Raw genomic sequence first — 27,553 nt, forward strand, 5'->3', positions numbered from 1 at the left:
TTTCTCTCTGACTATCCTATCTGCTTATCTAAGTAAATAAATCAGACGACAGCAACAGACCATCTTTGCTGAGCTTTGATGTGTCATTTAAAGTTTAACAGTTTAATACTGCCTTGATAAAACTCTGCATTCACGCTGACACACAGTTGAGAATGGAGGACTGTTTGGAGGTACGTTTAATCTCCACAGAGCAATACAGGGTTTGATTAGACTGACAAGCAATGCTGCGCTTGTCTACATTACAAAAAGCTAACGCGCGTGCACACATTAGCGCGTGCGCAGTTTTCAGGTAGGTCCATGAGCTAGTTGCGTGCAAAGGCAGAAGGGGCGGAGTGTATCTGCGTTTGGGGGGCGGGTTTTCTAGAGACGTCATTAGATCGACGTGGTTGAGTTTCGACGTGCCTGGGAATAGGTTCGCGTTCGTGCTATAGCCACTCGGGCGGAGTCGTGATTATAGATTGCGCGAGCCACGTCTCTGAGTTAGAAAAATTAGTGTAAAACGCGATTTTGGAGTGGGATTTATTCGACCGTTGCTCATTATTTCGATCAGAAACGTCGTTTGCAGTGGATTTTTTTTTTCTTTGTGAAACCCGAGCTTTGTTTACGTTTTGAGAGAGCGCGCGAGAGAGCGCGCTATCTTGTCGAGCTAACGCGGCTAAGCTAACGTTAGCTGCACTTTTTTTTTTTTTACGCGAAGGAAGGAAGGATTTTCTCGGCCCAGCTTTGACGGGACTTTTCCAAAGTAAGTTTTCGACTTTTAACTCAATTTAACACGTATTCGTTCGGTCGGGTATTTATGGTTGGGGCTCCTTTAACATTTGAACGTTGTTGCTTTGTTATTTCGAGCCATTTTTCATTGAAATAACTCGCCGAGTTTGTCGGAATGGTCTGGAACAGTTTGTTCCGTTGCTCGGGAGAAGAAGCTCGCGCACGGGAATAACGTTGGCGCTGTTGTGAATTGGACAACTGTGTGAAACTTGGAGATTTATTTATTTATTTTACTTGTGTGTAACGTTGCTAATCTGTCAAAACTCTCAGCATGCACAGACGGATAAAGTACACAGCTAGCTTAGCGTTAATAAAGACTTTACACACATTAATAATGGTGTCGTGTTGCGACTAATGCGAGTGCGCGTGCAACTAGCTAGCTCCCTGCATCCCATTGTCGGCAATGGAGCAGCTTTATTATTATTAGTATTATTATTATTATTATTCCACCATTTATTGTTCATAACTGACAGTTCTTCCACATTTCCTTTTAAAGACTATATGTTTTGACCTCTCTTGCATAAATTACCAGCTCAGTAAATGTTCTCGGATGCAACGCAGACTTCTATAAATCCAATCTGAAGCGTCTCCACTTTATTTCTCCAGCGTCTTGCCTTTCTCATTCTTGTTTCAAAGCCTTTGCACGATATTTCTCTCTCTCTATAATTTATTCGATATATAATGCACTATAAAGGGGTGTACAAACTTTCAAACTACATCTAGTGCGCTGTATGGAGAGCAGGGAGCCATTTCGGATCCTGCTCCATTAACTTGCTGCTCAAAGTTTCTTCTTCTACGGCTTAAAAATAATAATAATGATAACAATATTATTAATAATAATAATAATAATAATATTATTATTATTATTATTATTATTATTAAGTCCAGCAATGAGTTAATGATAAAGTTAATTACATTTACTGCAAGAGATTAGATTTATGTAACTGAGAGTCATAGAAAAGAAGAAGAATACAAGAAAGCACTGTATTATTACACATAATGGACTAAGCATATGAAGTGTAAGCTTTTAATAAAGGGGAAATGACCTAGAATGATAGATTGATGCTTTCATAGATAGATAGCTGGATAGATGGGGAGAGAGAGAGAAGCTTTTCTGAATTTTCTGTGAAAGTGCAGAAGTGTGCATGCCCTTAGGACAAAATAAAAGAAATGATCTCTTTGGTAGGTCTAAGACGCTTCTTCGTTATCAGATGCAACAAAAGGGATCAAATGGTGCATATTAAATTATCTTGAATAAAATATATAAAAATCTGAATCTAATCTAATGTAACACCTGATAACCTGACTTTCACGCGACTCGCCCTCTTACCCCGACTTTTGCGTATAATTTTCACATTTCATGATCCTCCATAAGATAGTTCCACGGGTCTGTTGCAGAATATACGTACAGATCGAGGTTCTGTTTACGAAATGGTGACGAATTAAATGAAAAACCGGTGGCACTGTTGCGTTTATTTTTCCTGACATGTTTTGTGCCCGTCCGTAGAGAGACGTATCGCTGCAAATCAATGCAAAGTCCTGCCGACTAATCGCCTTTATCTCATAATGATATCCTGTCTATGCTGATGGGTGTGGGCTCTTCCAGGATGACTCCGCCCCCATTCACAGGGCACCGGTGCTCGTTAGTGAAACTATGTAAATCTTAAGCTATGGGATTCCCACTCACCGTGACTCAATCTAATTGAATGCCACCATTATGAAAGCACAAACGGGGATAATATCTCCTCAAAGAGTGGTTCCAGAGACGTGAAGAATTAATGCCAGTATGCATCAAAGCTGTTCTGGTGCCTCGTGGTGCCGCAGCACTTCACTTATGACTCCATGTTGGTTTTTCCTTTTATTTGTCACCCATCTGTGTGTCAGATCTCATGTGTAATATACAATATTAAGAAAAGATCATGTGTGTTGCAGGTGGTGTATGCGTCGGCCAAAGCCCTGGAGCAGACCTGATGGAAACAGTATGTCTAAAGCACCATGAGGCTCCTCTAGATCACTGGAGAATCAGTTTCACATAAACGATCGGACTATTGCAGGAGGACGACTGCAGCATGGTATCTTGTTGAATAGATAGGATTCAGAGAAATAGTTTTGCACCACAGATAAATATCTTGGTGCTGCTTCTACGAGGGGTTTGTAAAAGTGGGGGGAAAAACAGGTAACTGTAGGTGTAATTTGGAGCTGTAAAACTAGCTATTTTGAGGATTTTTTTGTTTGCTAAGATAACAAGATGAGCGCAGAAGGATATCAGTACAGAGCACTATACGACTATAAGAAGGAGAGGGAGGAGGACATTGACCTGCATGTCGGCGACATACTCGTAGTGAGTAAAGGCGCCCTGTTAGCACTTGGCTACGGTGAAGGGCTGGCCGAGAGGCCGGAGGACATTGGCTGGCTACCCGGGTATAATGAGATGACTCAGGAAAAGGGGGACTTCCCTGGTACCTATGTGGAGTTCATTGGGAAGAAGAAGATTTCTCCTCCAACCCCGAAGCCACGGCCTCCCAGGCCTCTTCCCGTGGCGCCCGGATCGGCCAGAAGCGACTCGGACTCTGAGCAAGGAGGTGAGTGAGCCTGCTCGTCTGATTGGGTGAAGTTTTATCAATACCATTATTTATCATCTATGGAAGGAGTCTCCAGTTTCAGTGCCAATGCAGGTAAACAGACAAGCCACATTTTTTTGTGGTATAAGGAATAACATGGGGGGTGGTGTCAACTTCATGGCGGAGGGAGTAGCAGTAACACCGCTTTGTGTCAGTCTGTCACACCACCCCATTTCTGATTATTTACAACAACACACCCGCAAGCGTTTTAACCCTTACTTAATTGTTATGACCCGCATAATCCATTCGTGTCCAAATTAGACAGTGCAGCCTCTTTCGTGCCATTCCACTCTAGCGGTTTTTCATCGTGAGGTTATACGTTCATGTGTTCTGTGATTATTCTTTCAGAACGCTTGTTTTGCACAGAGCCCAGACTCGAACGAGGGCCTGTACGTACTATTTGCTGTGTGCTCGTACAGTGATGCCAGCTGCGCGTTCAAGAACGAACGACAGCCCAAACGTGTGCTAAAGGAACTTGAGAGACGGCCAGAACAGTCATCTTGACAACCGTAAAATCAGTGTCATGCAGTAACGCAAGACGTGATTAGGTTAACTTTGCTGTTTTGTCAACAAGACTTTATCAACACTGTTAATAAAACATACAGCAAGATGAAAATAAAAGTCATCTTTTTTTTTCTTCTTTTTTTTTTAAAAACCTCCATGAATGCTGCCACTCTGCATGATGAGTACTGCTAGCCCCACCCCTTAAATACCTTGCTATCAGATCAGTGGCTGATGGACAAATTTTAGTGCTTTATTTCCTTAAGGCTGATCACTGTTTAACAAGGTAGCATGTATTAGCACGACACACACAGACCACCTACACAGACGCAGAAGGTCCAAGCAGTGGTTACTGCTTCTAAAAATGTTCTCCAGGACCACTGCAGCTTCCACTTCGACAGATTGAAGACATTAAAGCGCACACCTTGTGCCGGACCGGCGCTGTGCACTGTGCGTCACTGACTTTCTTCCTCCGTTCGATACATTAGGTTCTGATTAGAGGCGAACGTCGTTGCCATGGCGCCGAAGCGACCGGATGTGCTCGGATTAGCGTGCAGAACATTAGATTATACGTGAAATGTTGCTTCAGTAATCATGAGTGGTTAAACTGGTACGCCACGGGTCCTGATGTACTTCCTAATGCCGTGTGGTCTATTTTTGTTGGTGGAAATGTTGGGTTTAAATGTGCTGTTCTGAGGCTTGCATTGCTATGACCTCCATTTGGAAAGAAGGTTTTTTTTCCGTTGTTTTTTTTTTACTTTTTGCGCAAGCTGTCGACTTTAACGGGGTGGTTGTATGAAAAATTAAATTTAAATAGTAATTCCACACCAAGAAATGTTTAGTGACATTTCTTGGTGTGGAATTACTATTTAAATTTCATGGTGTTTGGTGCTTTTTTTTTTTTCTTTCTTTCTTTCTTTCTTTCTTTCTTTTTTTCTTTTTTTATTTCTCTTCAAGGCTAGCGCCAAGTAAAGGAAGTTTCTCTCAGCCCAAATCTTTTCTGTCCTGTCTTCCTCGAATCCCATGCAGTTGTTGAGTAATATCATGTAATTTTGCACAGTGTGTGGTCTAACAGACTTCTGTATAAGGTCTAATGTGTATATACACGAAGGAAACGTCACCGTAGCTGCCATCTTGGACGACTGATCTTTATGCTTTAGTACGTAACGGCGTTTCCCCCCCTGCTCGGGGCCCGTCCCCACCTCTTAACGTTCGAAGGAAGTTCAGTAACGTAAAGGTATGCGGATGATGAGCCTTTTGTAGACTGTAGCATCGTGAAATATTTATTAACTGGTTTTACTTTACTGATTGTAAGTATAGACTATTGCTGCTGTTTTGCAGTTGTTGTTTTATTTAAATATGAAATTATTAGATTATTAAGTGGTAATGTCACGGATGGATGGATGTTGATTTGGGGTAAAGGGGAACATTATTATGTTTACAAAAGATATTTTTCCGTTAGCTCACTCTCGGATGGTTTGAAAGTTGAACTGCAGTATACACAAGATCAAAAAACAATTACAGGACCCGGGTTGTGTCTTGTTTATCTCATTGATCTATTGTCTTGTTGGACTTCAGACCATTGTTTTTAAATATTGTGACCTAATCAGTATTCAGCTACATTCGTTCATGTCATACATTTGTTCTGGTACACCGATAAAGGGTATATCTTGTAATGTGTAAAACACTTCATGTTAATTGCACTAACTACTTGAAAGGAAGTTATTATGGTGTGTGTGTGTGTGTGTGTGTGCAGTTTTGAGCTATAAGCTTTAGGATGTGTGTGTGTGTGTGTGTGTGTGTATCTGGAGCTGAGTAAACCTGGCCCTCCACGCTGGTTCTTCAGGGGTCTCAAAGTCTCCTTGGGATGTGATTGTGAAATTCTTGTGAGGTCTGCCAGCGTTGTCCGTATGAATCCCGGCAGTGTTGAGTGACAGCCTCGGAGCTTGGCGCGAGGTCGATTGTGGCACCGGGAAAAGAAAAGTGTCTGTGTCCGCCCGGGCAGGAGGCGGAGAGTGTGGGCCGAGCGCAGGCTCTGGGGCCCGAGGTCTGGATTCTTGTTGCTTCACAGCACTTGTGATTTATTACCTGACACGGAAGGATCTGGCAGATCCTTTTGGCTCTCTTTCCCTTTTTGTCCCCTCCCTCTTTTTTTCTCCTCCTCTCCTCTTTCTCCCTTTTCTCCTTTTAACACTCTGATCATGTAGCTGGGACTCGGGCCAGCTGGGGGAGGGAGTGAGGGAAGCGTTTGAGTAGAGGAAGAGGGGAAGGGTTGAAAGTGGGAGCTTTTGCTGCATTAGTGGTTTCTTGTGCTCTCTCTTTCTCTCTCCCTCTCTCTTTATCCCTCTGTCTCTTTCTCTCTCTTGCTCTTTTTCTCTCTCTCTCTTTCTCTTTTTTCTCTCTCTCGTTCTCTTTTTTTTCTCCCTCCCTCTCTCCCCCCCCCCCCCTTTCTCACTCGCTCTCTCTCTCTCTCCCTCTCGCTCTCTCACTCCCTCACTCCCTCCAAGCCACTTGGGTTTACTTCAGAGAGCAGCAGATGTGGAATTCCAGTCCGTTCCGGCTCCCGAGCTTTTAAAAACACAAATGTGCTCCTTTTTGTGGCCTCTGGAGTGAGAGGATCAGTGTGTGCCCTGCCTCGCATTGGATTAGCTATTTATTTATTTATTTTATTATACAGCAGCACCCTTTCTCATTTTACTTTTCTCGAATGAAATCTGCAGCCACCATTTTAGCGATTTTTAGCTTTTTTTTTTCCTTTTCTTTTTTTTTTTTAAATGCCAGTGTACACAGTTCACAACTCCTTAAAAGTCTTAAAATGTAATTTTTATATAATGAGAGGGCTCCTAACGAAACTGAACAATACGGTCAACTCTTAATAGTACAGTCATGAAAACTGTGAAATAGAAATTCGGGAAGCAGTGCCGTTGTGCTGTCCGTTCCAGTGACTTTCAGAAAAACAATGCCTGTTAACGTAAAGTAAAAAAAACCAAAACGTCTCGCTTGGTCCTGGTCTTAAAAGTGCATTAGGTAAGATTTGTGAAAAATGATTAAATTGGTGGAGTTGATTAAGATTTGAATAATTTATTGTTTGTTTTTGTTTTTTATCGTGAAGCTATGGTTCAACTAGAGTTGGCTGAGTTACAGCTCTACAAACGTACAACTTCTCATAATGAATGATGATGATAAGGCCGTCGGGGGCAAATACAAACAAACAAACAAACAAAGGTTTCCAAGCTTTTCAGCTACTTTGTCTACTTGTTCTGAGACGGTGATTTAAAGTATTTTTTTCTATTATTTTTCTACTATTTCTGCATAATTTTCCACATTATTTGTAGTTGTAGGAAATGAAAAATTGACTGTTGAACCTTTTTAAAATAGTAACATGGCTGCGTGAAAGAATGTTACGACAGTAACATGCCTTGCATTTGTTTGACACAGTTACATTTTCATTAAAAAAAAAAAAATGGACATAACATAACAGACATAAACGATGTGAAAGTGTTTTGCTCCAACGCGACTTTATTTCACAGAGGTAAGTGGATGTTTGTGCTGTTGCCCTGATGTCTCATAACTGTTTTCACTAGCATCTCATTCTGGGTCTACGAGAGAAGAAATAAAGTGGTCCAAGTCTTAAACGCGTTCCATTCTTTTAACACGGACAAGTCTTTTAACCACACCACATGAAAACTTGTCACAATGACCGTTATGAAATCAGTCAGAACCAAAACTATGACACGGCGACAGGATTGTGGCGGGGGGGAAAAATCCGTGATAAGTGACCAACCATGAAGTAAACCTGTAACGTAGGCGTGCTGCGATAGCCGGTGTCACATGGTGTTGGGGCCGCACACCGATTACGTCACATGCCCACCTGGCACCGCCCCCACTGTTGTTTTGCCTTTTTATAGTAATGCTCATTTAGTTCACAGAGAACGGACGCTACAATTAAGATCTGACCGCGTCTGCTCAACGCGGCACGAGCCGTATGAGTCAGATTCGCAGCATACTGGTATTACTGCTGATGTCACATGTCCATTAACCAGTGGAAAAATTTCCTCACCATCACATCCCTACTGTAACATCAAATGAAGTGTGACGCAGCAAGCTTATTCAGACACGAGTGTGTGCAGACATGAGACCTCCATCAACAGCAAATCTGATGGAAGCACTTCAGTCTATTACATTTCTGTATTAACGGACACGCGCTAAGCTCCTTCGCCGACCTACTTTCTGAATCTCGCGTCTCCCACACTCGACACAGATGTGGCAGTAATCTAAGCTACCGAGTGACTAGGCTAAGCTCGTACTCGGAGTCTGTGGGGAAGTGATGACATTTCCCCATGAAATGCTTGGAAATAATTTTTTTTTAAAAATCACGCTGTTGGTTAATTGTGTCCATCCTTACAGACTGGGATTTCCAAACTGATGACTCGCCGGTTAATGTTGTGATTTTAAAAAATAAAAATTTTGCTTTAAATGCCTTTTGTGGAAAGGTTTCTTCCAGAACACGTGATGCCGGACTGATGGCTTTAGCCTTCACCGCATCTCTTCCTGAAGAGAACGATACAGCAGCGCTTTTGTCATCTACTCCGTCGTGCGTTCTCACCTCCTCATGTGTCCGTCAGCTCAGACCGATCCGCTCCGCGTCCAGAGCTTCATTTTTCACGCTGTAACTCTGTCACACGGCTGCATTCCGTTCTAGGACTTTGAGTCCAGTGTTTGCACCAATGTTTACTTGTTGGGAAAATAAGTAAGAAGAGAAGGTCTGACTCTTGTTTAAGGAGCGAGCAAACAGTGAAACATGGCCGAGTTCATTTAAAAATGTGCTAACAGTCACATTAGCGAGGTTTCCATCCCTGTAGGTTTATGCGAAATATGGGGTATCGCGTATAAAAATGCTGGATGGAAACACCGGATGCGAATAAAATCTCACTAATTACATTTTTTAAAATTATTATTCAATAAGAAGACACGCTCATGAGCTACGATGGAAACCGAATAAATTCCTCGATGCGCATCAAAAAAAGTCTTGATTTTTGCCTCAACAGATCATCGCGGCGCGCGAGATGTGGAAGTGGACATTATTCACAGACGTTTTATGCGATTATTCCACTTTTCCGCACAAGTTTAATTCGCAACTCGAGTGGAGACATCGCTAATAATCCCGCTGTGACATCAGTGAGGCACACGACTGCTGACTTATTACAAGGGAAACGAAAATACACCATCAACCAACAAATACCTTTCCGTTAAATACTTGGCGAGATGAAATACAACGTCCTTTAAAGCCTCCTTGACATAATTTTGCACGAACAAAAGCGATGACTAATCAAGTCCAGTCGGACACGCTTGAGCTGAACTAAAGGACAAGTGGGGGTGGGGGGAGAGTCGAGTTGTGAAATATAATCTGCTGCTTGTGACTTTACGGGATTTTGAATCTGGGGGCTGAATGTGCGTTTTAACTGGAAGGCGAATACGGGCTGCAACCTACTTCCCGTTCTGTAGGTTTTAGAGACGTTTCTTGTATCGTCTTAAAACCTTAAGCAGAATTTCTATGAAGTCGAATCTGAAATGCATTACATTAAAAAATAATAATAATAATAATAATAACGACTAAGCAATAAACACGTTGAAGAAAGTTGTAGCTGTCTTTGTGCCGCCTCTAAAATAAATAAAAAACGAGGCAGGAATCTTCTGCTTTGCTGAAGCAGCAGGTCCGTACAGGTTCTACGTGCGCCGTATCACACGGGGAAATTAAGCGACTTTTTTCTGTCCTCTCTTAAAATAGTAACCAACGTGTCTCTGTGCTGAGCTTTTATCTCCCAGCTTTAAGTAGATCGCAGATTGGTTGCCTCGAGGCAGAATACATGAAGGTGCTTGATTCCTTGTAGTTTAATCTTTATCAGCGCTGCTTTTTATTTCTGAGGTAAAAAGCCGCGTGTGTGTGTGGGCGCTCTCGTAATTCAGTTCATGGGAACCGTATTTCTTGCACTGAAAGCATGTCATAAGTTTAGAGGAAGGGAGGAAAAGGTTTTTTTTTTTTTTTTTTTTTAATGCATGCCATTGGGCAAACTGCAAACTCTTTCGTAGTCATGGCGGAAATGAGGATTGGTCATTGCATTAAAAAAAAATGTAAATAAAAAAGAGGAAGCGTGGACGAGAACGAGCAAGCGATGGAACAGCAGACGAGTACACGTCGCGTAGCTGGCGTTCGAGATAATGTAGCGTCCTCCTTTTCAGGGGCCTCTTTAGCACTCGGCCGAACATCTGCTGTGTGTAACCGCTCACTGAGGGAGGATTGTTACTGGGCTTCACAAAGAATGTGCACTTTCCCCCCGAGCCCAGGAGCGAGCAGCTGGGGGGTTCTGCGTTCCTCCCGCTTTCCCAGGGCATGGCAAAACACATCTACACGTTTAACAACATTCAATACAGCCTCCACCCTGGGGATGGGGAGAGAGAGGAACAAAAACCCCAACCCTGACACATGCTCAGGCTGTCCAAGAAGACGGCCCTCTCCCTGTTCTAAGCGCCGGTGGTTGGAGCAGCAGTTGTGGTGGAAATGATGTTGGCGAGACCGAACAGGTTGTGCCACGGTAGACAGATTTAGCATTGTGCTAGTAACTGACTACAGTTGCACTTGTGAGGATAGAACAACTCGAGCCGTCCGCTCAAGGCTACAAAACCTCTTTCCATCTAAGACAAGTTTGATCTTTCATGTAGAATTAGACTATTTATTTATTTATTTATTTATTTATTTATTTATATTGGCGCTGTTTTTGTGCACGTGTGTGTGTGTGTGTTCTGGATTTGTCAAACATGGCAACAATTTCTGGTGTGATGGCAGGTTTTCAGGAATTTTTTTTTTTACTTATTTATTTTTTTTCCTCTTCTAAATTTCGTAACAGCCGTGGTTTTGGGAGCTGCAGTAAAACACTCGTGTTTAAGCGGTCATGTGCGTGAGAGCGCACACATGTGCCTTTCATTACCGACCGCCTCCAGAGATGCAGGGCTGAATTGGCAAATCTTCTTACTGGAGGCTGAGCATGTCTGATGGACAGATTAGTAGCACATTGGGAAGAGAGGAGAGATAGATAGACGGAAAGACGCAGGTAAAAGAAGGATTGCACAAAGATAGCAGAGTTTGTCGGTTTGGGTTTTATTATTTTTTTTATCTAACTTGGGAAGGAGTTCGATGCGGTGTAAAAACCTCTCGGTATATGTGCAAGCTTTACATGATCACAAGATGTCGTAGGCCGTGATGTCTTGCGTAACTCCCTTTTTGTGTGTGTGTGTGTGTATCTATGTACACACAGTGCCACTGTGTATCTATATGTTTATGGTTACAAAGTTTCCTATCTGTATTTGGATTTCGAACCGGAGTGGGTGTGGCCTAAACCAGACTGAAGGGTTGTTGGGTTTTTTGTTTTGTTTTGTTTTGCTTTGTTCCTTCTTTTGATTGAAATATAACACATGACCCACAATCTGGCCTCAGAAACCCTGGGGGGGGGAACCCAGAGGAAGAAATTCCTGTCAACATATCATAAATAAATGCATCACGCAATGTCATCTGTGTTCGTTTGTCCCATAAGCTCCGTATCCGAGTCTCGCTCACACTGGCAGGGAAATAAATAAATAAATAAATAAATCTCGTGCTTGTCTTCTTGTTGGGTTTCACACAATCCACATCCCACTGCACACCTTTAGTTTAAACCAGATGCCCTGTGATGGGGGAAAAAAAAAAAAACATTCCTTACAATGCTATCTTTTGTAAAGATCTCCAGTGACTTTTAAGGCAGCCGAATGTAGATTACTCAGAACGGAGTCATTTTTCACATCTTATCGTCCTCTACGTTTGATTCAAGCGTGACTCAGCTCAAGGTGTGATCTTTTTTTTTTTTCTTCTTCTTTCATAAGGTGATAAGGCGGTTACAGTAACACCAAGCAAATATAAAGCTCGTTTATATTTGTCTGTATGTCAAAGTCTGTAACACGATTAGACCCCCTAATTTTACTTCTCAGCCGGCTATCTTTAGTCCAGCCAGACGGTCTGATCCAGACGGCACACTGTGGCAGCTTAAAGCCGCGACTTCCCAAAATGCAACTCTCCTCTCCTTGAACCTTATGGGACTGAAATGAGAGAGCTGCCTCAGGCTTGTGTCGACTCGCTCTTGAGGCCCCCTTATTCCGCCTCCCTGTTACCCTGGTAACCAAAATCGGAGCAGCTACTCTTATTGGCGGGGTGAAACAGCGCTCACGTGTTGGCTGCCTGAGCACTTAAGAAGACAAGCACCTTTTTTTTTTTTTTCTTTTTTCTTTTTTTTTTTTCTTTCTGCAGGGAGAGTTTTTGAAACCAGGTGGCAAAAAATATACGGTATCGTTAGGAGTGGCATTAAAAGTAGATCTTGAAGTTTAAATCCTGTTTTCAAAACCACCGACAGGAAGTCGTACTTCTGAGAATCGTGCAGCTCGGACAACGGCACGGTCGACCCAGTCGATATGAACCGTTTCAGTGACTGGTTTGAATGGTTCGTGTAAAATGGTTTGAGCTCCATTTTGAACGCAGCTCCACAGCGATATTAAGACCTCAACATAGGCAAGAGGGAATAATGTAATTAGAGCTAGAAAGCCACATATGTAGCAGGAGTTTGTCGTGTTTCCGGTCATATCCGTGACTTTTTTATCCATCATCTTGGCTTAGTCGTGATGATCGCTGGTCTAGGAAGTAGCGCTTCGGAGAACGGATGAGCCGAGACATTTCACCGAGCTTTATAGGCGACATCTAATATGAGCAGCATGAGGGACCGCGCTATCAGGTCTCCTCTAGTTTCTAGGAAGCAACACAATCCAGCTCCCATCCTTAGCTCGGTCCTTTAGAGCCACGCCTCACACAGGCCGCGTTTCGTTGTGTTGTGTTGTGTAACTGAAATATATCTCCAGTATATAAACATCAGCTTCTAAACAGTACACAAGGCACACTTGTGTTTGTGTTTTTGTTTTTTTCCTCCTAGGCACTCCATGGTAGTGAAAAGTTGGTTTTGTAAAGATTAACACACAGTTGGGGCATTTCAGCTGAGCAGGGGGTAAAATTAGCCCGGGACTTCTGAGAACCATCTGGCTGCTCTGTGACGGTGGATAAAGTGTCACCTGGGATAAAGGTTACACCTCAGATGGAGCACAGGAACATCACTGGTGCGCTTCTTAGAAAATGAACATCAAAGTTTGAGCTAGAATTGACCTGAACCGGCGGCTCGGAGAGGGATCGGGTGGTGTAATATGTGTTTTTCTTAACAGGACGGATTTGACGAGACAAAGTTTTTGTTGGTTTTTAGGCCGACTGGGGGAAAAAATAGGATGTTGATTTAATGACATGTCATTAAATGACGTGTATCCTACTTCCAGTAGTACAACACGCAAACGTAGCGTTTAGAGGCAGAGCGAGCGTTAGCGATGGCGCTGCACGAGGCATTCGTGTCTGAGAACCCATGGAACTGATGCTTCCTCAAGAAAATATCATTTTCAAATGCGTCCAAATCTCAAAAGTCTGTTTACCATCACATGTCTCTTTTTTTTTTTTTTAATTGCATCTTAAATTTGTCTGACAAAGCTTACTTTCAGTGCTCGGTCTGTCTCGCTACGATTAAAGTATTGGCACCCACGGGTGTGTTTGGCTTGATGTACCGCCAGCATTTCTGCAGGACAACAAACCTGCTCTGTCTCGTGCTCAATAGGAGCCTTAAGAGTTAGACACGCAAGAGTGGAGCACTCATTTTAACATTGAACACAAAAACGCGGGCATATATCCAACGTGCAAGTTCCAGGTCGTGTTTTAGTAATGGGTAGTTAACACAAGAAGGATGAGTTACTGCCCACTCCCTGGAAGAAGAAGAAGAAAAAAAAAGGGCCCGAATATGGAATGAACTGTAAAGGGGGTCCATTCATAAGCACCTGCATTTTATTACACCGCCTTTAACACAGCAAACAGTTGAGCCTTTTAGAAACGTTGGCCTGCTGAAACGGTGGCCCGCAAATCCAAATAAAGCAGCCCACTGGCCCCACAGCCCTTTTAAGTGTGCACCTGTGCTGCAGGATCTGAGGCTCTCGTCCCTCCACCAGTCTGGAGGTAGCGGGTTTGTTTAGCCTCCCCAGCCACCTCCGCTCTTCACTTAAACGCACCCTTCCGCTTCTCGCTCTCTTTCACATCAAAATCTTTTTGCCGTTTTTTTTTTTTTTTTTTTTTTTTGGCCACGTCACAGTCGTACTCGTGTGCTATACCAAAAAAAAAAACCATAAAGGTGGCTGGTACAAAAATGCTTTTCAGGTCTGAGCAAAATGCTCGCTCTTTTGTTTAGAGCTGAGTTTGGTGTTTAATATAAACTGGGCAGAGTGGCGAAAAGACCACGCTGGCTCTTAATAACGTGCTGGTCTGTTTTTAATAGCGTTTTCCTGTGCTTTTTTTTTTTTTCTACAGGTCCCAGCACTTTGCCAGATCTGACCGAGCAGTTTGCACTTCCAGACATGGCCCCGCCCATTCTGCTCAAACTGCTGGAGGCCATCGAGAGGAAAGGTGAGCATTTTGTTTAAAAAAAACCCAAAAAAACCCAGAATTAACTACTCAGTAGAAAGTGTGTTTACACATGTATACTGTACATGCTTGTGTGTGTGTGTGTGTGTGTGTGTGTGTGTGTATATATAAGCATGTACGCTTAAAATAACTTTTTTTTTTCGCTTTTAGATTATTTTTGCAACAGAAACATGACCGCATTAGTTCTTAAGTTCATTACGTGTCAATATGATCAACTTTGAGGTGGCAACAGGACCTTCTTTTCCCTCACCATGGCGTTGATTATTTTCCTGTAATGGTTGTTTTATTAAGTATGTATTTAAATCTGAATCCCAAGTGACTTCATTTATTATATAAGGTGTGCTTGTTGTTATGCAGCTATTTACTTGTACGTAACGCTGTTTGAGAGTCATGTCATATGCGTGCATTTATTAATGTCGTCCTAAATAAAATGTTTGGGTTTTTTTTCCCGACTCTGCTGTTGCATGTAACTAATCAGTTCGGTGTTTATATGATGATTTCTTGATGATCGGATCTCGCGCTTCTCTCGGCAGGCCTGGACAACCCCACCCTGTACAGAAACTTTACTGCTGGAGGTGGTCTGGATGTACGGCAGTCTTTCGACACCGGTGAGTTACATTTTCGCTCGGTTACCGTCGCACTAGGCGTCTTGCTTCCATAGCGAATCCACGATCGTGTGTTGTTTTTTTTTGCGCGTTTGGTTTAGACGGCCCGTCCGTGGACTTGGAGCAGCTCGACCTGCAGACGCTGTGTGACGGTCTGAGACGATACCTGCTGGATTTGCCCCAGCCGGTGATTCCCTCTGCAGTCTACACTGAGATGGTACACATTGCTCAAGGTGAGAATGCGAATGTTAAATGAATGCATGTATAACAGATCACCACCAGTGCTTTCTGTACTGTGCAATTAAAAGAGAATTCTTTTTTTTTTTTAATGAAATGGTCTGCTACACCTCTGATGATGTAATGACGGTACCACATGGTGGTGCTATTGTTCTGAAACACACTCATTGTACGACCACAATTGTTCTCTTGTTGCGCCAGTGCTCCTTATGCTTTTTGTTTGCTGTGATGAGTGTTTTCGCACCGTAGCACAGCCCTTTCCAAGTCCAAAAGACGTGTCACCTGTTACGCATCCAGGTGCTCCGTATCTCTGTAAATATATCGGATTTGAACGAACACCAACTTTTTTCCTGGTTTAAAAATGACCAAAAGGGGCTATGCTCATGTGTGCTTCTTCTCTATTATTAAACAGCTTGTCATTCTGGGAAGCTAGTAAAGCTAAGCAGACAGGGGGGAATAAAGCTATAAAGGACAGCTATGCTCCACCTTTTTACTCCTCGTGCTCTGTTCGCTGATTATCATACAGTCACGTTGCACAGAACAGGATATCTGTGGTTAATCAGACCTGAACGAACACTGACTACTTATCTGCAGCATCAGTCTCGACAGCCAATCAGCAGGCAGTGCACATTTCTCTGCTCTGTCATTGTCACACATTGTCACTGTGTGGTTTTGGAGCTGTCTGAGCAAAACTTTCCACCTGACTGATGAATTTATTTTTTATTTATTTTTTTTTCCTCCCCCTCCTTTAATACCATCCTTTCAGTCTTCTATTTTTTGTAAGCTTAGCTCACGATTAATGGTGAGAATCCTTCATAAATTGATCACAATTCGGTGTGCAAAGATGCACCTTTATGTGCACCTCAGCTTTGGATTTCTGTTAGAAGCCTGTTTTTTTGTGTGTTTTTTTTTCTTTCTTTTTTTTTTCCTTCTTCTTGCTTTTAAACTATTTTCCATCCAACATGAAAAGAACTAGTTGTGATTTCCATTAAGGTTGTCAGGGTGAATTTCACTGTTTGAGTGCGATGTGAGTTTTCATAATATTTACATACACAAAGGCAAAGAAAATCACATTTAAATGTTTCAAATCCCACCACCTTCTTTTCACCTTACACAGTGCATGTAAGGTGAAAAGGTCTTAGTTTTTGGCTAAATAGTTCTGGCACTGAATAAAATCTTTTAAAATCCTTTCAAATTTTTTTGTTTGTTTTTATTTTCCGTTTTACTATGAAAAGTGTCTGTCAGTCATTTTTCTTTGGCTACTTAGGGTCTTCAGCACCATTATGCTATACCATACAGTTTAGGATTTGGTCTTAGTCTACAGATCATTCCTCTCAATAAAATCCAGCTCAGTATCGATGTTAAGTTTATAATTCCCTGTTTTATTTTTTCCATCCCTAGTTCCATGTAGATGAAGCAAGCACTAAAGAGGTTTTGGATGTTACCTGAAAGTTTAACTCGTGTTCAACTTTGCAGAGGTTCAGGGCATGGAGGAATGTGCCGAGCACTTGCGGCGGGTCGCTGGTTCCTCTGTTTTGCCGCCTCAGTACTGGCTAACGCTGCAGTGCCTGCTGAGACACCTTGCCCACGTGTGCCAGGCCTCGGCCGCCAACCTGCTGAACGCTCGCGCCCTTGCCGAGATCTTCAGCCCTGCACTATTCCGGCAGCAGGCAACCAGGTATACGCACGCACGCAGTATGCATGGTCTAAGCGTGTTAAAAAGATGGTTGACAAACATCCTTCATTTTGCTGCAGTTGAGCTGTATTAGTAGAACTAGAAATGTAACTTCCCTCAATTAATATAGGTGTACTAAATCACATCTTGTCTACACACACAAATGGGACACCACCTCCAGTCTCACAACTCTCTCACCACATCATGCCACTGTGGTATTTTTAGGCTTTGTATAAAAGTTTGTGCCTGCACGCTGGTTCAGAGATCAGTGCAGCCAGAGCAGACAACTATGGGTTGTCACTTTGGGGTGTAAATGTGGCGTGGGCTTTGACTAATCATCTCTCTATCTCTCCTCAGCTGTGAACCGAGCCCTGAGTCGCACATCAGGATCCTTGAAGTCCTGGTGACCAGCGAATGGAGCAGCAGCCAGGCAGCTCCAGGTAACGTGTGCTTTCTATCTGGATGTTCAGAAACCATATTATATGTAATGGCTGCTGACTGCAGCGGGTTTAATACCACGTTAAATGAAGGCGTGAGTGGAAGAGAGCGAGGGGAGCAGTTTTGTAAGCTATCATTAACTGTAGCAGTATGGAGACTGTGGATGGGAGAAGCAGACCAGAGGCTAGAGATTGCTATTATTAGCGTGTCTACTGGCTTGAATGTAAAGGCCATAGAGCAGCAGGAGTCTCCGCAGCACAACACACGCACAGCTGTGACCTACAGACTTGCTTTAGTTCCATTGCCCTTACACACTGATGATTCGTTCTTGATCTCCTGTGCGCAGATCAAGACCAGAGCAAGTCCACATCCTGGTGTGTCATCTTCGTATTCATTATAAAGGGACGAGCTTGTGATTCTGCTACTGCAAGCAAACCTTTGAGTATGAGACAGTAGAGTCCATAGATTCTGAGAGATGTGTGTACTATTTTGTGCCCTGAGTGTTTAACAGTTTTACTACCTGTTAGGGTCCATTTTATATGATGTTCGCTTCTCAACTGTGGGTAATTTGCACATGCTGGATCATGGACTGAGCCACTCCAGTTAGAACTTTTGGAGCACTTCCAGCTGGAATCTTCTGCAATTTTCCACAAAGTTCCTGGTCTCAGCTGACTCCTGATTTAGAACTAAGAATCAGTGTCATTTCATCACTATGACAAAAGTTATTGTCATTACCGCTATTAAAATAGACGTGAACGTTTGTAGGACGTTTTTGTATATTCTTGTGGGAAAAATTTGAATGAAATCTTGCAACTCTGACTTGGGTGGTCTGAGCAGGAACCTGTACTGACACCTTAATGGAAAAATGCTAACACTTCTTCGACTCCTGTTTCTTCAGCCAAGTTCTTTCCTGTGTGTCTGTCTGGGCCTAGCATTCCCTTTGTCTCCATTTACTTGCCTGTACTTGTTTTCTGCACAAGCAGTTGCAGTGACTATAGTTATGTATGTTCGTGGGCATGAGGGTGCACACGTTTTGTTTTTTTGTACGCGTATTTGTCTGGTCATGTATGTGCTTGTGTGTGGGGGTGTGTCTTGTCTGCTCCCAGTTACAGGCAGGCTATTTTAAGCTGGTGGCCACAGTCCCACTTAGATTTGGTTGGCTGAAAGCACCGTCTGCTTAACTTTCAAGGAGCGACTCTTTCCTACACGTACATACTGTCTCAAAAATACACATGCTTTCTAGGGCCCTCCGACACCCCTCCTTCCTGAGTAGAACGGCCCTTCCAAAACACAAAGTGCTCAGCTCAGCAAATATTTGATCCTGAGTGAGTTAATCATAAGACTGGAGCCTGCGAGCCAGCACAGTGGTGAGAGAAGGCTTTCCGAGAGGGCCAGGGCCAGTCGCTCCAGCAATCATTAACCATCCACCTCAGGCCAGCCTTCATTAATCAGCCTTCTCTTCTCTTTTTTTTTTTTTTTTGCGCCGTCGTTAGCACTAGAACTCGAGGACTGTTGCACCTTGCCTCTGAGAATTTGCCTGGATTTTTCTTTAACAGCCGCAGTGCTACGTGAAGGACTCTCTTTGTTTGATCAAGCCGAGGAATGAAACTTGACACGAGTACTTTGGGTTTGGATTTGGATTTGCAGCACTTTGCTGATCAATCAGGACGCGTATATTTCCGCGAACATCTCAGGAACATGCACAATTTACAAAGTAAGTGTGTCATTTAAAGACTTTGGCATGTTTTATGAAAGTAAAGCGTTTGGTCATGGCAGTAAAGGCATAAATTGCTGGCTGGACAAAAAAAGGTATAAAGTACAGCTTGGTGTTAAAGGAGTTGGACCGGTTTTGGTATGACAGCCAGAGCAGGTTCTTTCCTCTGACGCCTCATTTCCTCATCCAGCAGAGAATAAATCACCATTTCATGCCTTTAAGTGTCACATTCACAGAGTTTTGATAAGTACAGGGCACCAAGTTCAGAGCATGTGTCCCCAAAAAAAAGCGGGTTAACCAGTTTGATTGATTTGTCCTGGCCTTGCCCTGACACGTCTGAGCATATGTGGAGAACACGACACTTTATCCATCAACTAAATAGTTGCTTTTCAAAATTGAGCTGCATACTGATTGATTTCGTAGAAGTGTTTAAATCGAACAGATATGCGAAATTGGCCCGACACGTTCATTTTAATCCAGTATTTGAACTCTCGGGGGGGGGGGGGGGGGGGGGCTCAGCGCTTCCCTTGAACCCGTTAGAGAACATAATGCGGACAATAGGCCACGTTCCTGTGGCTTCTTTTTTAGCCCTTCTAAGAAGTGTGGCTATTTGAGGTGCCTCCCCACGCTCCAGCCAGCTGGATTTTCCCCACTGTGCAATAGTGTCTGGGGATTACAAGTGGCATTTGCGAGCTCTTGCCTGCCCGTGACCCGGCCATGTGTTTGACGTAGCAGCTGCCTACGTGCCTCTGCAGCAGCAATTAGAAGCGCACAGTCTTTGTCTGCCTGCCAGCACAGGAGCTTGTTTCAGCCACCCCATTTGCTGAGAGGAGGAGCTAAGGGGACCTGTAACAGGCAGAGGGAGGGAGTGAGGGAGGGGAGTAAATGAGGAGGACGATGTACCACATCCTCGTTTCATTCGAGAGATGCTGCGCTACCGTGCACTTCACATCTGACTGCTTTTTACCCGGTTCGATATCGGCAGCGTGGAGAAACCAGTCCTCCTGCACAACTTGACGTGGATGTTACTGAAGGACAACAGCGACTATCTTTTTCTTCTTCTTCTTCAAATGGAAACAAAGTGCACGTTCTCAACGGCGTCATTTTGTTAAGGGAATTAGCTATATCGGCCCAGACGATGATGCAGGAGTGGCTGGTAACAGTCTTGCAACGCCATTGGCTAGGGTAAGTGATGTAATGGCTTCGATTGAGCCTGTTCATACAGGCGCTTAAAAAAAAATATATAGCCGTGAGGAAATAATTCAGACTTTTACAGTGTCCATACTGTCGGACTGGAAATCTGCATTACACATAACCAATAGATCCATTGAGTACTTAATGGTACATGTTGGAACGTGTCGTACCCTCGTCACTGACTGCTAATCCTGTACTTCTGCTTATATGTACAGTAGTTGAGGGCGAGTTCATTTTCTGTTTCTGCGTGAAGAGTCTCTTTTGTGCATATACATGTACTTTGAAGGGTTCTTGAGATCTTGTGCATCATTTTTGGCTGTGTAGGTACTCTTGATGAGTCAGGTCTAGCGCTGGCTGGACAACTTGCGCTTAAGTGAACAAAGGAGAGAGTGGGTAGATGAGAGAGTTGTGGGGGGGGGGGGGGGGGATGATAAAAATAGCCCTTCGCAGGAGCTCTGCCTCATGCTCCACAGAGACCACACAGCCCCCACAGCTCAGTCACTCAGCCTAGCAGCCAATGAGCTGCAGCCTTTTGCTGTTACCAATGATGTAACATGTTCTCAATAGCTGGTGAAAGAGAGCAGCGTCTCGGCAGACCAAGCATGCTGCAGTCTCTATATGCAGCATATTGGTAAGGATTTTGCTGATTTGACTGTGATGTCAGCGGCGTGTTTTTATTTGTATGGAGTGGAAATTGTCCTCTTGCATTAAAAAGTAAGGTTTAATCAGGCAGGTGATCTGCATTTCTTCATTATTGCTGGCTGCGTCTGCTTTCTCTTCATTCCATATTCTCCTTTATTCACCCTCGGTCGTGACAAGTTTCCTTGTGCTGTGCGAGCAGGCTTTCATCCTCTGTTTACATTCGGAGGCAATAAACCATTTTCTCTCTGACCTTATAGATCCATTCAGACTGTCCTGGACACGTCCAGACTTGTAGGCTGAGACTTGTCCGAGTGCATTGAATGGAGCTAGGTCATTTGCATGTAAATCGACGCCACCTATATAAACCTCCTCTTCTCTTCTCTCCACAGCACTACCTCCGAAACCACCCAAACCAACCCCTGTCACTAACAACGGTATGAACAACAACATGGCTCTACAGGATGCCGAATGGTACTGGGGGGACATTTCAAGGCAAGCACCTTTTCAGTTATTCATCCTACTTTTACATTCAGCGCACAGGAAGTGAAAAGAACCATACGTTTCCTTTCAGCCTATTAAACTTGTCGGGTTTTTATTTTTTGTCTGTTTTTATTTCCTCCTCTTGTAGGGAGGAGGTCAACGAGAAGCTGAGAGACACAGCTGATGGAACATTTTTGGTTCGTGACGCCTCCACCAAGATGCACGGAGACTACACCCTCACGCTGAGGTAATTTCTACACATGGTTTATTTTATTTGCATGCCCGCTTTCTTTAGCCCCGTGTCTTATTATATAAATGCGCATCTCTATAATACGTTGTTATTTTGCTTTACAGGAAAGGAGGTAACAACAAGCTGATCAAAATTTTCCATCGTGATGGGAAGTACGGTTTCTCAGATCCTTTGACTTTCAACTCGGTGGTTGAGCTGATCAATCACTATCGGCACGAATCCCTCGCCCAATACAACCCCAAACTAGATGTGAAACTGCTGTATCCTGTGTCTAAGCACCAGCAGGTAATTCTTGTCAGTCACATGGAAGTGATGACACCAACGAAAGGAACTCGTTGTGCGGTGTTTTATTTTTAAATCAGGCTCTAACTTTCTGACTTTATTTATTTATTTGTGTGTTTTTTAACAGGATCAAGTGGTAAAAGAGGACAACATTGAAGCTGTGGGCAAGAAGTTGCACGAATACCACCTGCAGTACCAAGAGAAAAACAGGGAGTACGATCGACTGTATGAGGAGTACACCAGAACATCACAGGAGATCCAAATGAAAAGAACCGCTATTGAAGCTTTCAACGAGACCATCAAGATCTTTGAGGAGCAGTGCCAGACGCAGGAGCGCTACAGCAAAGAGTACATTGAGAAGTTTAGGAGAGAAGGCAACGAGAAGGAGATCCAGAGGTGAGGCTTAAACTTCGAAACCCTGATTAAATGAAACCACCTGAATTAGCAGTCTTCATGCAGTTCTAATTGTGTGTGTGTGTGTGTGTGTGTGTGTGTGTGTGTATATATATAATGTGTGCTTTTTCCAGGATAATGGTGAACTATGAGAAGCTGAAGTCTCGCATCAGTGAGATCGTGGACAGCAAGCGTCGTTTGGAAGAAGACCTGAAGAAGCAGGCGGCCGACTACAGGGAGATCGACAAGAGGATGAACAGCATCAAGCCTGATCTCATCCAGCTCAGGAAGACCAGGGATCAGTACCTCATGTAAGTGCCTCATCCATTCTCCTAGCCTCTGTAGAGTCGTTTTAAAGCGTTTGTTTCCCCCGATGCTTCCACGATCTCACACGTTCCCTTGTTCTGAACCTCAGGTGGTTGACACAGAAGGGCGTCAGGCAAAAGAAGCTCAACGAGTGGCTGGGAATCAAAAACGAGAACCAGGAAGAGTGAGTATCCTTTTAAAGCACGTCCTGATCTGATAACACGTTCCGATTTCCGTACAAAATCCCGTCTCTAACGCCTCTGCCCTTGGTTTCTTCACACCAGTCAATACTCGATGGTGGACGACGACGAGGACTTGCCGCACCACGACGAGCGTTCCTGGAAGCTTGGGAACATCAACCGCATCCAAGCGGAAGCTCTGCTACGTGGCAAGCGAGACGGAACCTTCCTGGTCCGAGACAGCAGCAAACCAGGCTGCTACGCCTGTAGCGTTGTGTACGTAGATTTGAACTGCTTCTTAAAAACATCACCATCTTTGCGTGTATATAATAGTCTAAAATAGCGCTCTTTGATTCTGCACAAATATGATCTGAAGTGTTAAGATTTCAGACACCGAACCTGCACACTAAGCTAGCTAGCTGATCAACTTAACTTATGTTACTGAAGACCAGATTGTGGTTGTTATGGTAACATTAGATTTTCACAGGTTTGTCTACTGAATGATAAGACATTATTATTATTATTATTATTATTATTATTATTATTATTATTATTATTATAACATGAGCTAGTTTACTAGAGCTTACCAAGCCAGCTATGTATTAAGTAAGACAAAGACCTGACATTTTCCAATTTGCATATTTATGAATATTCATATTATCTGCTATTAGTAATGAGTTGGGGAGGGGGGGAGAAGGAGAAGAGATGCTCCTGAGCCATTTTTAGTAAGCAGATTGTCAAGTGTCTCAGTAGATGAACAGTACCTGTTTTTCTTTCAGTGTGGACGGCGAGGTCAAGCATTGCGTCATCAACAAAACTCCCACCGGCTTCGGTTTCGCCGAACCTTACAACCTGTACGGCTCACTGAAGGAACTGGTCTTGCACTACCAGCACACGTCACTCGTTCAGCACAACGACTCTCTGAATGTCACGTTAGCATACCCGGTTTACGCACACCCGCGGCGATGAGGACTCACGAACACACACTTTGTCAGGACTTTGCGATGCACGATTGGAGCTTCGAAGGAGGAGGGCAAGGAGGGGATAATAAGCCTCCGCTCCTGTAGCGATGCCTCCACTTTGGATTCAGGACGGAGGGCTGGTTTTCGCCGCTAAACCCCAAAAGCAGACATTTCAGCCAAGACCTCGAGGAGTCGTATCGTTTTCCTCGCAGTCAAGTGGAAACTGCTGAACTTTGATCTTTCACTCTGTCCCAAAATGGAGGACGATGGAGGCCTTTCTCAAAATGGTGCTTGTTCATTTCAAAGCTTTACCCACTGCTGGAATGTGGAACGCTCGTGACGACGACCTCTGGAGTGCAGCTTTTTATTTTTAAATGCTACTCAGAGAGGTGTGTGTGTGTGTGTGCGTTTGTGCGCGTGCATGTGTGCGTGCGTGTGGACGTGATGTGACCAAAACTCACAGTATCTAAAAGCTATTTGTCATTGGCGTGTTCAAGGTGACGACATGAACAGACCATGGAATCAGCTGATCAATGTAGCAAGATGGCACTTTCAAAACAGTATATTTTGTGGTTTTATTTTTGTTTTGTTGGGTTTTTTTTTTTTTCCACATAAAGGACTGTGAACAAGCGAACGATTTGAACATTTCATTTTAAATGAGCAAAAACAGGACTGGGACAGGATGTGTGGCATTTTACTCTGCAAGCATTACAGTGACTGCTTCTGCCTTTTATGGACTAGCGAGGCACTCAAAAGAACCTAAAATACACACATTTTGTACATATGGACTTAAAGAAAAAAAAAAAGTGATTGAAACCATGTTGTACCAAAAACAGTGCTCAGTTCCTTCTCAGTTGTATTCAAATGTGCTATGCAAATTCTGTTTCTCCCTTCTTTTTTTTTTTTTTTTTCCTCTCTGCAGAGATGTGATTATTTTACATGTTGCTACCCATAATATAATTTTCCTTCTTTTTGTTTTTACAGCTTGAAGTTGTTGTTTTTTTTTTTGTTTTTTTTTTACAGTAGTATATAAGAGAATATTTTAAGTGTCAAAACCGCCAAGAGATACGGCTTCAGTTTTACAACAGATAAACGATAAAGTTCTTACTACAGATTTCTTTATCAGCAGCTGATTAGATTAAACAAATGAGTATTTTATTAGTCTTTTTCATTTATTTTTTTTCCCAAGGCAGAGCCTGGAGGACTTTAGTGCTGCTTCTAGTCATTAGTATCATAAATCATAAATTGGATCTTTTTCTCTTTTTTTTTCTTTTTTCACATAGACATTTTGAAGATTTCCTATCGTGAAAATGAGTTCATGTCAGAAAATCTCATCGTTTTTGTTTATTTGGAGGTGAATTTTCCAGCCCATTTGGATCGAGGCGAATTGAATTCCCGTTTATTTTAGATGAATGAAGAACAGCTCTGTATTTCTTATCCATATCGTTTTTCTGTATCAGAAAAACTCACTAGTGTTTACATGACCGAGTCACAATCTTTTGGGGTTTTTTTTCCCTTCTTTCCTCACCCCCCTCACTCGCACCTCTTGTATATTTCTCTGCTTTTCATTTAGAGCTGATAAACGGTAGTTCTTCCATTCACAGGAAAATCAACTCCGCATCTTAATAACTGCCAGCTGAATGGTGACATTTTGCCATTTGCTGTCTCATAATTCATCAGAGATTACAGTGTTCTAAGCTTTATGACTGGTGAAGCCTTCGGCATAGAGGTCTGCCTCCAGTTTGACTCGTGTCTATATTGCAGTTATGCATCTGATGATATTTTGCATAAATAAAACATCATTGTGAACCAATAACCGGTTTGAAAGCTTGTTACTGAACACAAGGCTACGTTGAAGAGACATTAGTGTATCTCATTTGTACCCTTACATATCAGAACTGCATTCCTTTTAGTTCCTGGTGTAATCTAAGTTATTCATCACTTCCTGCATGATAGCATTTCTTAAAAGTAAGGCGTGACGAATGTTTTCTTTGGCTGTTGCAGCATTGGTGCTCTCATTTTCTGAATCGAAATGGGCATTTTATAAATTTGTGGATGGGGTGCATCACTGGATATATTTGAGAAAACGGCACCGTCTTTCAGATGAGACATTAAACCGAGGTCCTGACTCTCTGTGGTCATTAAAAATCCCAGGACACTTGTAGTAAAAGAGTAGGGGTATAACCGCGGGGTCCTGGCAAAATTCCCCCATTGGCGCTTCTCCATCATGGCTCCCTAGTAGTCTCCATCTCTGAATTGATTACATCTCTCTCTCTCTCTCTCTCTCTCTCTCTCTCTCTCTCTCTCTCTCTCTCTCTCCACTAATATCTGGTGTGTGGTGGGAGTTCGGGAGCACTATGACTGCTGTCACATCATCCAGGTGGATGCTACAGACTAGTGGTGGTTGAGATTTCCCCTCCCCCACCCCAATACAATGTAAAATGCTTTGAGTGTCTACAAAAGCGCTATATAAATGTAACTGTAAAACAAAAACCATCCCTAATGTTCATGATGAACGCTACTGAGAGACCGAGCTTCTTTAAAGCGTGTTGTGCTGTTTTAGCACTTGACAGGAAGTTCTAAACGAGACTCGTTTCATCGTCCAGCAGTCGTCATCTTTTAACTTTGGTACTTTTAAGGGGAACTCCAAGTTCACAACCTTCATCTTGAACTCCCCGTAACTTTTGAAAATTGTCCCCTGGTTCAACATTAAAACGGTTCATTTTCTCAACCATAAAAAAAAATACTCGTAATATTCTGTTCAAACCCTGATCATGAGATCTGCAGCTTCTCTAACAGTGTTTTTCACTTCTCACCTTTTGCAATATTTTGATCTTTTTAAAAAAATATATATATCTTCTTTAGCCACGATACTGGCAATAAGACAAACCAGTGGGCCTGTAATGGTTTTGATTTCAGAAGAAAGTTAGTTGCTGTGCTGCTGCAGGCTGAACTCTGTACCGATGGAGAAAAGTCTGAGGTTATGCAAATTCAGCGGTATGGCATGATTGCACGCCATTGATGTCACTAGTCCCAATCAGGGCCTCAAGGTTAGAGTACTTTTTGTTCTCGTGCTTGGGTGCAGTCCTTCTCCGTTTTGGCACGTCGCTAGATGTGAGGCTTTTTTTTTTTTCTTTCTTTTTTTTTTTTAACCGAATGTTATTTTAAGATAAGATTTTGCACATGGATTTGCATGAAGTCCAGCAGGGTGACTCAATGAAAATAAGTACAAATAAAAAAAAAGCAAATGATTTGTAGGAGACATTAACACTGTCACTATTGTGTGTTAACTTCGTTCACTCACGTTGGATCGGTTGGGGGGGGGGGGGCGGGACTATTTTTTCCTCTTTTCAACCTCTCGGTGCGAAAGCTAGAGTAATGCATCACTGTTATTAAACATAATTTATGAGCACTGCAGCTGCCACATTGTCACCTGTCCAAATACTCCCTCAGAACTGCAGCATGCACACACTAAATTAGTGGCTTAATTTTTTCCATTCTGTTCGATGGTTTTGGTTGAACATGCAGTTCCTCTAGAAAGCTTAGCCACTGTGTACTTAAGCATGACAGCGAGGTCCGGAAATGGTAAGCCACAGACCTTCACTTGTGCACTTCTGCTTTTTCTCAAGAACACAGACGATCCGAATCTTCACTCTATATACGCACACGCACATTTTTTTACGCACTGTTCTGCATCTCAGCTATGGTCTGTGTAACGTGGTGT

The 27,553-nt window shown here is 43.0% G+C and overlaps 1 protein-coding gene across 3 annotated transcripts; it reads left to right on the forward strand.

The window, feature by feature from the left end:
- The first annotated feature begins 318 nt into the window (after positions 1-318).
- pik3r1 (phosphoinositide-3-kinase, regulatory subunit 1 (alpha)) lies at positions 319-25,645 on the forward strand. 3 transcript variants are annotated; one of them, XM_053617943.1, is made up of 15 exons: positions 319-742; positions 2,701-3,350; positions 14,359-14,454; positions 15,006-15,080; positions 15,179-15,310; positions 16,791-16,992; positions 17,347-17,429; positions 21,367-21,469; positions 21,606-21,704; positions 21,812-21,992; positions 22,117-22,385; positions 22,517-22,693; positions 22,798-22,872; positions 22,973-23,143; positions 23,647-25,645. In XM_053617943.1, exons 2-15 carry the CDS (start codon positions 3,017-3,019, stop codon positions 23,834-23,836), a joined length of 2,187 nt encoding a protein of 728 aa, XP_053473918.1. In that variant the 5' UTR covers positions 319-742; positions 2,701-3,016; the 3' UTR covers positions 23,837-25,645. The 3 variants fall into 3 exon arrangements, with proteins under 3 accessions (XP_053473918.1, XP_053473919.1, XP_053473920.1); XM_053617944.1 differs by lacking the exons at positions 319-742; positions 2,701-3,350; positions 14,359-14,454; ... (2 more) ...; positions 16,791-16,992; positions 17,347-17,429 and adding an exon at positions 17,464-19,141; XM_053617945.1 differs by lacking the exons at positions 319-742; positions 2,701-3,350; positions 14,359-14,454; ... (2 more) ...; positions 16,791-16,992; positions 17,347-17,429 and adding an exon at positions 20,019-20,326.
- The last annotated feature ends 1,908 nt before the right edge of the window (positions 25,646-27,553 follow it).

The sequence above is a fragment of the Ictalurus furcatus genome, chromosome 28 (assembly GCF_023375685.1).
Source record: "Ictalurus furcatus strain D&B chromosome 28, Billie_1.0, whole genome shotgun sequence".
Classification (NCBI taxonomy): domain Eukaryota; kingdom Metazoa; phylum Chordata; class Actinopteri; order Siluriformes; family Ictaluridae; genus Ictalurus; species Ictalurus furcatus.

Coding starts and splice junctions, on each gene's coding strand:
- pik3r1 (XM_053617943.1), top strand. CDS start 3,017: ATGAGCGCAGAAGGATATCAGTACAGAGCACTATACGACTATAAGAAG. Junction 15,081..15,178: donor ACGGCAGTCTTTCGACACCG/GTGAGTTACATT, acceptor CGTTTGGTTTAG/ACGGCCCGTCCGTGGACTTG. Junction 22,873..22,972: donor AAAAACGAGAACCAGGAAGA/GTGAGTATCCTT, acceptor TCTTCACACCAG/TCAATACTCGATGGTGGACG.